Source organism: Coffea arabica, chromosome 10c (assembly GCF_036785885.1).
Source record: "Coffea arabica cultivar ET-39 chromosome 10c, Coffea Arabica ET-39 HiFi, whole genome shotgun sequence".
Lineage (NCBI taxonomy): Eukaryota > Viridiplantae > Streptophyta > Magnoliopsida > Gentianales > Rubiaceae > Coffea > Coffea arabica.
In genome coordinates this window covers 16,365,924-16,376,889 of record NC_092329.1, presented here as the reverse complement: position 1 = coordinate 16,376,889, position 10,966 = coordinate 16,365,924, and the positions used below count along the sequence as shown (strand labels likewise).

The following is a 10,966-nucleotide window of genomic DNA, read 5'->3' as shown; positions in this document are numbered from 1 at the left end:
ATCTTTTCCATAATAACTAAACCCTACCACGCTATTCCATCAACATTACCATGCATTGCTCTCCTTGTAAATAACACCAAAATTATACATATTAAACACAAGCCTGGGCAGTGCCACGCCATTGCGTGGCACACCAAAACTAGTATATATATATATACACACACACTCAAGCTCGCGAATATTTTTGAATTCGAATTCGATTTGGCTAACTGGAACTCGACTCGAGTGGTTCGATTCATTTGTAACCTTAGCTGCACCACCACTAGGAATATAATAGAACCGATCTCGTCGTGAGCAGCTCGCAAGTAGGTCGATTAAAAGTTTGACTCACACTCAATCAAAATCAAGGACGAGTTGAGCGTGATGTAATGACTCCGCAGAAAATAAGACAAAAATAGTTAGCCAAATTCTGTTAGCCAAATATTACCTTGCTGGAATTGTTATAATGGCTACCACTTGCAGAAAGTTGGTTACTGATTAGTTAGTGGGGGAAGCTTTCTATTAATAGGCCAATGCTAATCTAAAGAGGCATGCAAATTGTGATCATTGAAGAATACAACTTTCCCGCTTCTTTCCACTCATTCTGCTCCCTCTTTTTTCTCTCAACCTTTTCTCTCTATCTCTTTCTATATTTCTGTCCTTAGCCGAACCAACCAATTCCCAACCATTACATTTGGTATCAGAGCTTGTGTTCCTCGGAATTGCAAGCTCCAATCTAAGCAACAATGGCGGAAGGCACCAGAATGAAGGGATTTGAGGAATCGCTGAAGAAGCAAGATGCGAAAATCCAAGCTATCCTCGAATCCAGTACAATCAAACGCCAAGCCTTGGAGGAAAAAATGGAATCTAACTACGTGGACATGAAGGCTCTGGTGGAAGCAAACATGTTGAACTAAAGGAAGAGATGAAGAATTTCATGGTCACGATGAGTGCTCAGTTCAATACCTTCATGAGGAGCTTGCAGGGGGGAAAAGGAATTCTAGGCCAATCTCCTAACTCATCTGAGCGCCGTCTTCATTAGACACTTAGGAAAAGTCCAGAAGGAAGCAATCCTTTTTTGGGAGAGAAGAGTCGTTTCCCAATAGGAGTTCCCAAACTAAAATTCCCCAGCTTTGGAGGCTCCAATCCTCGCGAATGGATCAGGAAATGTGAGAAGTTTTTTTAGCTATACCAGATCCCAGAAGGCCAGCAAATGGATGTAGTTGAACTGCATTTGGAAGGCAAGGTTGATCTATGATATCAAAGCTTTAAGAAGGATCGAGGAGTGGTGCAGTGGGGGGAGTTTGCCTCAGAACTTTGTAGAAGATTTGGGGATATAAGGGGAGAAGATGTGATAGAGGAATTCAACAAGTTGTACCAGGATTCAGCAGTATTGGCATATCAAGAGAAGTTTGAAGAATTAAGAGCTACTGTCATGGTAAAGCTCCCTCTCCTCTCTAAGTCATATTATGTTTCTAGTTTTCTGAGTGGACTAAAGGAGGAGATCAAGGCTGCTGTGAAGATGCACATGCCTCAGACTTTGCAAGTAGCATTCGAAAAGACTAGGTGGCAAGAGCAATATCTGAGTATCATCTTAAAGCAAAATAAAACACCAGTGAAGGTACCTCCACCAATTTCTTCTGGAAGCAAACATACCCACCTTAATGACCTGAGCCACAAGAAACCTGCAACTCAGGTGTTCGAGAATAGTATTAAGAAGGATTCTCCTCAAGGCTATAAGAGAATCTCGCCCACGGAATTTCAGCATAGGAAGGATCACAACCTGTGCTTCAGATGTGGGGAAAGGTTTTCCCCTGGACACATATGCAAGAATAAAGAGATACATTTAGTACTAGCATATGAGGAAGGATTGCTAGACACTGAAGTAGATGAAGAAGAAGGAGAAATCATTGAGTATCAAGGGAACAAGTCTGGCAGGGACGTAGCTTTCTCACTACACTCAGCCTCAGGACACACGTCTTCCAATACCATTAAGATGATAGGGCACTATAGGGGCACGATTTATCCATTCTGCTAGATGGGGGGAGTACCAAATGTTATATTAGATCAGCCGTTGCTCAACTACTTCCTGATGGTGTGCAGAATCATAAGCCTTTCAAGGTGAGGATAGCTGATGGAGAGGAGTTAACATGCAATCAGTGGATTCCAAATATAAAATGGGATTTGCAGGGACACAACTTCACTCAGAATGTATATGTGTCGGACTTAGAACCATATGATTTAATCCTTGGGGTAGATTGGATGAAACATTACAGTCCAATCACTTTTGATTTTAAGGAGCTGACATTATTCTTTGATAAGGAAGGTGAAACTATGTTGCTACAAGGTAATCCATACATGGCAAAGGTGAGGATGAGGCAAGGGACAGCACCACAAAAGTATATCAGGAACAAAATCAGGACTTCTTTGCAACACTCTTGCATGATCAGAGTACAGAATAGTCGGGTAACTCCTGTACCAAAATCTATTACTCAATTGCTTGACCAATACCAAGACATCTTTAAGGAACCTATATCTTTACCCCCTATCAGAGAATTTGACCATCAAAGACCCCTCATACCTGATGCTAAACCCTTCAAAATTAATCCCTACAGATATCCTCACATGCAGAAATCAAAAATAAAAAGACAGGTCAAAGACCTGTTGCAATCTGGTATCATACAACCTAGCCACAACCCCTTTGCATCTCCAACTCTCCTAGTCAAAAAAAAGGATGGAAGCTGGAGGTTGTGCATTGATTATAGGCAGCTCAACAACTTTACCATCAAAGATAAATCTCTCATTCCTATCATTGATGACCTGCTTGATGAACTATACAATGCAAGGATATTTTCTACACTAGATCTACGGTCAGGTTACCATCAAATTCGTATGAACCCCTCTGATGTTCCTAAAACAGCCTTTAAAACTCACTCTGACCTTTATGAATACCTGGTGATGCCTTTTGGCCTCACAAATGCTCCTGCGACATTTCAAGCCTTAATGAATTCTATATTCGAACCTTTCGTCAGAAAATTTGTGCTTGTATTTTTTTATGATATTCTTGTTTATAGTTTAGACCTGAATGGCCATCTTAAACACCTATCCCTTGTTCTTAACACCTTGAGAACTCATTCCTTACATGCTAAGATGTCTAGATGTTCCTTTGGTCAAGATAAAATTGAGTATTTGGGGCATGTAGTTACTACTGAAGGTGTTTCTGCTGATCCTACAAAGGTAGAGGCAATGTTGTCCTGGCCAGTTCCTGATAACATTAAGGCTCTTAGAGGGTTCCTTGGATTGACTGGTTACTACAGGAGGTTTATTAAGGGTTATGAAAAAATAGCAAAGCCCCTAACTAAGTTGCTTAAAAAGAACAGTTTCGTCTGGAATGAAGCAGCTACATCTGCCTTTGAGCAGCTCAAGTGGCTATGACACAGGCTCTTGTACTAGCTTTGTCCAACTTTTCCTTGCCCTTTGTATTAGAAACGGATGCAAGCCAAACAGCCATGAGGGCAATACTGATGCAGCAAGGGAGACCACTAGCATATATGAGCCAAGCTTTGGGACAAAAAAATCAGTCACTGTCCATTTATGAAAAGGAGTTGCTATCTCTGATCACTGCTGTGGGAAAATGGAGGCATTACTTATTGGGATTTGATTTCATCATCAGAACCAACCATGAGAGTCTAAAATATTTGCTAGAACAAAAGATCACTACTTTCCTACAACAGAAATGGCTTGCAAAATTGATGGGATTGGACTATGAAATCCAATACAAGAGAGGCAAGGATAATACAATTGCAGATGCTCTTTCTAGAAGGCAAGGAGGTTTTGCAGAAGGAAGCAAGCAGGAAAGTGACAAGGAAATTCACTCTATATCTACAGTCAAGCCTCTATGGCTGTCTAAGGTATCAGAGAGCTACAATGGAGATGACAAAATCAAAGAAATATTAACAGCACTCGCAATAGACAGCTCTAGTACACCTGATTACTCCTACCATCAAGGGATTATCAAATACAAGGGGAGGGTATACATTGGAGTTACCACTGATCTTAGGAAGCAACTTGTTAGTTGTATGCATGATTCTGCAGTTGGGGGCCACTCTGGCAATCAGGGAACATACCAAAGGTTGAAGAGTTATTTCTTTTGGGCAGGAATGAAAAAGGAAGTAGAAGCATATGTTCAGTCTTGTGACATATGCAAGAGGAGCAAAAGTAAGCAAGCTAGTTACCCTGGCTTACTACAGCCTCTCACAATACCAGAGCAAGCTTGGTAACATATCTCAATGGATTTCATCGAAGGCTTGCCAAAATCCTTGGGACATGATGTCATCATGGTTGTGGTGGTCAGGCTTACTAAATACGCACATTTCATATCCATGGGGTCTTTGTAGACACCAAATTTTTGTCAATTTTTAATATTTTTTTGAATTTTTCTATTTATTAAGTTATTTATTTTCTTGCATTTTAATGTGCATTTTTTTCATTTTTTGCAAGTTTGTTTAGAAGAAAAAGAAAGAAAAAAACACAAAAATCAAAAAAATCAAAAAATCATTATAATCATTTTGCTTCACCAAAATCACTATTGACCCATTTTTACATTCTATCCTCATCAACATTTCTTCCCATTTTTGGTAAAAAAAATTCATCATATTTTTGCATTGATCTTTCTTGTCATTTGGAAGAAAATCATCATTTTTACCAACCAAACACTCCACCTTTTTGGCTCAAATATTCACTCTCTTAGCTGACTCCCAGGAGAGACAGAAAAGCCACAATAAGAAAAGAAAACTCCCTGGGTTCTCCTTCTCGGCTCCTTCTCTCTCTTTTTTTTCTAACAAACTCAACACACAATTCAGACACAAGGAGGCAGCCGCCGGTTGGACAAAGAGCTTGGAGCTTCCTCAAAATTTTAGTCAAAGGACCACAACCTCATTGAGGTATTCTTTCCAGCTTTTCCTTTTTTTAATTTATTAGATTAAATACATGTTTGGCTACCTATTTGTCTCTTTCTTTCACTGATTTTTGTTGCTATTATGGTGTTGTTGAAGTTTTTTGGGACAAGCCTGCATGAAATTAAGAAAAAAAAAAAGAAACGGTGCTGTGAATGCATGCCAAATGCTTGATAAAATGCCGAAATGGAAAAACAGATTAAAAGCTGAATATTGTGCATGTTGTTGTCAAAAGGGATGACCGTTAGCTAGCACCAGGCCTGGAAATGTGTGCTTATCTAAATTTTTTGGAGTTTTGAGCTTTAAAGGCATTGAAATATTTTCTTCATTTTAGGGGCTGTTTTGCTTTAATTTAGCCTTTTTATGTTGTTTTCTGGTCAAATTAAAATCATAATTGTATTATAGAAGTTGTAAGAGTGTTGTAGTATAATTTTGATGATTTTTGGTGAAGGTTTAAGGGGTTAAAAAAAATAAAAATGTGACTGTTTTTGGCATTTTGGCCACCTTCGGATCATCTTTTGTAAAAACTAACTCCGAAAATGAAATCTACGCGAAAAATCGAGTGAGGGAGTGTATTTTGGTGAAATTTCGTGACCGAAGAGGTCGCCGGCGACCGCTACCGGCGGCAGTCCGGTGGCTGCGCCACCAGTGGCCACCATGGCCGCCAGCTGAAGAAGAAGCTGGCCGAAGAAGAAGAGAAAGAAACGGCTGGAAGTGAAGGGAAAAAGAGAAAAGGAAAAAAAAGGAAAGAGAAGAAATTAAAGAAATTGGGCTAATGTTTTTTTTCTGATGGGCCGTTTTCTTTAATTTCGATTGGGTTAGAGTTTTATTTTTCCGGGCTTTCATCTGGGTTTGGAGTTCAAGCCCAACCCCTTTTCACCAGGCGTTTAGTAAATTTAGAGGGTTGGCCCGTGTCTTTTAATGTTGGGTTTTGATGGGTAGGTGGCTTTTGGCCCGAAAAAAATAGAAAATGGCCCAATGACCTATTTTCTTAAGAAGATCTGATTATAAAATTGCACTTTAGCCTCTGATCTTTGGAGTAGTTGCACTGCGGCCCAAAATATTTTAAATTTCTTTCATGTAGGTCCTTAAGTTAATTGCACTTTAGTCCTTGAACTTTATCTTTTATTTAATTTTGGCCCTTAAACGTTGAAAAATTATATTTTTCCCCAAAAGTTTTTCAATTTTTGCAATTCAGTCCCTAGTGAATTTTGACTCGTTTTATTGTAATTGTTTCTTTTCTTTAATAGCTAATTATGTTACTTTTAAATATATTTAACTTGCAATTTTTAGATGTTCTTAAAATTTTTTTCGTTTGACACGTTAATGTGAATTTAGTATTTTATCATTATTATTATTTTCAATTAAAGTGGTGCCATGATTCTTTTGTTCATTTTGAGTATAAATAGGGCAATTTGACTCCATGTAGTCGTCACTTCAAAAGGGAGGTACCCCTATTATTATTATTATTGCAATGTCAATTACGTGCTCTTATGTGCTCATACGTGTTCCTACGTGTTTATATATTTTACATGCTTTATTTATCTGATTTAAATGTTCATTTAAATTTTCTTATATTATATTTGTTTAGTTAATTTTTTATAATTATTCGAGAGGCATTTGAATACCTCAAAAATATAATAGATAGGATAACTAGTTTTATTTCATCATTATTTTCCTATTTTAGATTGTAGTTAGGTTCCCTGATGTAATAGATAGGTTGTGTGTTTATGTGGTTTATGTATTATATGTTTTATCCGCTTTCCTTAGGATTTTTGCATTTAAATATTATGTTTACGTGTTATGTGTTACATGTTCTTATGTGTTTATTTGTTTTAATTTATGCTTCATTTGTTTTGCTATGTACTCTTAATGCATGACGTTACCACACTAGTCCAACGCTAGTTGTGGCTTCTTCCTCTATTTACTTGCTAGTCCAACACTAGTAAGAATTTTTAGAAATGGGCTAGTTCAATGCTAGACCCTTTAGGCCGTCTTGCGTTAGATTCATCTTTGTGTGATATTCATTACATTTTCATGCATATTTTCATTTTTAGGATCTTTTCTCATTTGCATGATATTCCCTATTATATTATCCCCTACCCTTTATATGTGCTAATCATGTCATTTAGAATTACATCTCATTTAAACTAGTTCATTTGCTTGTTCATATTAGGATAATTATTTTTCAAACATGGGAAATGGGTGATTATAATTTTTTAGTTTAAATACCCTATTAATTCATGTATAAGAAAATTATGTCACGAGTTTTGCCTCCCGTATCCTTTATGTTGCATTCCCTTTTTCTTTGACTACTTACATCTATGTATATAATTTAATTTCTTTCCTTTTTTTTTAATTTCGTCATTTGCATATTCGTGACGCTTTCAAGGAATCATTTTTGATCTTCGCAATTAATGCGATTGATTCAATTAAACCCTTGAATGAACATTTTGTTCCTTTCGATATTTTTTAAATTTAAATTTGCATCCATGTAGGAAACATCCAAATGTAATAAAATTGAGGATTAGATTAGGAAAATTTTGATTAAACCTCGCAACTAGCTTAGACTATGTTGAAAGGGTGCCTTAGGTTTGAGTTAATCGAACCTTTGCCTTTCCTTTCTTCAACCGTGACTCCCGAACTCATTTTCTCTTGTTTTTTCGAAGACCTGGAGTTGTCAAAAGGGAGTTTTGTTTTATTTTATTTGTATCAAAAAATATTTTTGGATGACTTGGTACACTAAAACTCAATACCAAGTGGCGATCCCTCTTTTCTTAAAAAACCCTTTTAGACTAAATTTTGGACCCAAATTGTCGCATTTTTCAAAGTCCCATGCTAGGTCCTTTTTTACTTGTTTTTAAAATCACGGGTCCGTTTGGATTAGCTGTTTTTGGGGTTATTTTTCAAAAACAGCACTGTAGCATTTCGTTTTTCAAATACAAGTCCGTTTGGATTACTTGTTTTTGGGGTTGTTTTTCAAAAATTATATAAAAAACTTTTACTGTAGATGTTTTATGGATTATTTTTAGATGTATTTTTAAAACATATTTTCGAGTATTTTTATAATTTATAATTTTTATATTTTTATAACAATATATAATTATACATTTATAAATATTTATACATAAATAAATTTATATAAAAATATATAAATGTATTATATTATATATAATACATAATATAAATATATTTATAAATGTATAAATTATAAATGAATATTATATAAATGTATAAATTATAAATTATAAATTATAATTTTTATATTTTTATATTTATATACATTTATGCATTTATAATACATTTATTAATATTTATAAATAAATATATTTAAATATTTATAAATAAATATATTCATATATTTATATATAAATGTATTATATTATATATAATACATAATATAAATATATTTATAAATGTTTAAATGTATATTACTATAAATATATAAATTATAAATGAATATTATATAAATGTATATTGTAATTTATAATTTATAATTTTTATGTTTTTATATTTATATACATTTATGCATTTATAATACAATTATAAATATTTATAAATAAATATATTTATATAATTCTAAATAAGTAAGTGTATTATATTTATAAATAAATTTATATATTATATATAAATAAATAAGTGTATTATATTTATTTATTTATTATATATTATATTTATAAATAAATATATAAATGTATTATAAGTGTATTATATTATATATAATACATAATATAAATATATTTGTAACTGTATAAATGTATATTATTATAAATGTGTATAAATTATAAATGAATATTATATAAATGTATATTATAATTTATAATTTATAATTTTTATGTTTATATATTTATATACATTTATGCATTTATAATACAATTATAAATATTTATAAATAAATATATTTATATATTATGTATAAATAAATAAGTATATTATATTTATAAATAAATTTATATATTATATATAAATAAATAAGTGTATTATATTTATTTATTATATATTATATTTATAAATAAATATATAAATGTATTATAAGTGTATTATATTATATATAATACATTATATAAATATATTTATAAATATATAAATGTATATTATTATAAATGTGTATAAATTATAAATGAATATTATATAAATGTATAAATTAATATATTATAAATATATATTAATACTATGTATAAATGTATTAATGTAATAAATATAAATGTATACATTTATTAATATTATGTATAAATGTGTAATTAATATTATGTATATTAATATAAATGTATAAATGTATTATATTATATATAATACATAATATAAATGTATATTATAAATATACATAAATATATATATTATGTTTAAATGTACATTTATATAAATGTTCAATATATATAATATATATTATGTATATATTAAATATATATAATATATAACATTTATATAAATGTATAATAACATATTTATAATATATATAATTTATATAATATATAAAAATATATTTTATATAAAGTAAAATATTTATAATATGTATAAATAAATATATTTAAATTAATATAATATATATATATTCTATACATAATTGAAATATATAAGTTGAAATAAACATATTAAATATGTATTTGGAGTTGTTTTTGATATATTGTTTGGATATTGGTGTTTTTGGAGTTGTTTTTGAAATACACATTTACTGTAGCATTTGGATTGTGAAAAACAGTTTTTCAAAAACAGGTCCAAAAACAAGAATCCAAACGGACCCCACATCTTTTATAAACACCTTTCATTTTTCCATCGCGAAAAATGGGGTGCGACAGTCTCATTTCACAGCAAAGAGTATTGCACTAGTGTTCTTCGAACGGATCTATAAATTGCATGGACTGCCTGTGGATATTGTATCTAATAGGGACAAGCTTTTCACCAGTTTGTTTTGGCAGGAGCTTTTCCATCGGGTGAGAACTACCCTTAGTTTCTCATCCTCATATCACCCCCAATCTGATGGACAGACTGAGAGAGTAAATCAATGTTTGGAAACCTACTTGAGGGCTATGTGTTTGCAACAGTCTGGCCACTGGAAAAGATGTTTGCCTGCAGCTGAGTGGTGGTACAACACTAATTTCCATTCGAGTTTACAGATGACACCCTTCCAAGCACTCTATGGTTATAAACCAACACGGTTATGCCTACAACCAGACAACACCCAAGTAGCTGCTGTGGAAGACTTGTTATCTGAGAGGGTGAATTGGAACTCCCTACTGAAGGAAAATTTGCTGCATGCTCAGAACCGTATGAAACAATTTGCAGACAAGCATAGGACTAACAGGGCATTTGTTGAAGGGGATTGGGTTTACCTGAATTTACAGCCTTATAGACAGACCACTGTGGCTGTTCGAAAAAATTTGAAGCTAGCAGCGAAGTATTAAGGACCATATCAGATTGAAAAAAAGGTTGGAGCAGTAGCCTATAACTCAAGCTGCCACCAGGAGCTACTATTCACCATGTATTTCATGTTTCGCTTTTAAAACCCTCCACAAAAGGTGCTGCAGCTAGCACAATACTACCCCAGCCAAGTGAGGAAGGCTCTTTTTCTATCATCCCTTCCTCTATACTGGATCGTAGATGGATTGATAGGGGTGGACACAAGGTGGAGCAGATTTTGGTACAATGGAAGGACTTACAAAATGATGATGCAATGTGGGAAGACCTGTCAGTCATCAAGAGTCAATTTCCTGACTTCAATCCTAGAGATTAGGATTGTTTTAAAGGGGGGGGCAAATGTAATGACTCCGCAGAAAATAACACAAAAATAGTTAGCCAAATTCTGTTAGCCAAATATTACCTTGCTGGAATTGTTATAACGGCTACCACTTGCAGAAAATTGGTTACTGATTAGTTAGTGGGGGGAAGCTTTCTATTAATAGGCCAATACTAATGTAAAGAGGCATGCAAATTGTGATCATTGAAGAAAACAACTTTCCCGCTTCTTTCCACTCATTCTGCTCCCTCTTTTTTCTCTCAACCTTTTCTCTCTATCTCTTTCTATATTTCTGTCC

At 33.2% G+C, this 10,966-nt stretch overlaps 1 protein-coding gene and 1 long non-coding RNA gene across 2 annotated transcripts; both read left to right on the top strand.

Moving 5' to 3' along the window:
- The first annotated feature begins 725 nt into the window (after positions 1–725).
- LOC140015823 (uncharacterized) lies at positions 726–3,414 on the top strand. The gene is made up of 3 exons (XM_072068649.1): positions 726–886; positions 1,246–1,921; positions 2,083–3,414. Exons 1-3 carry the CDS (start codon positions 726–728, stop codon positions 3,412–3,414), a joined length of 2,169 nt encoding a protein of 722 aa, XP_071924750.1.
- A 1,310-nt stretch (positions 3,415–4,724) lies between these two features.
- Positions 4,725–10,595, top strand: LOC140015674 (uncharacterized). The gene is made up of 2 exons (XR_011822305.1): positions 4,725–4,922; positions 9,851–10,595. It is a non-coding gene; the product is annotated as an uncharacterized lncRNA (long non-coding RNA).
- Positions 10,596–10,966: the final 371 nt, after the last annotated feature.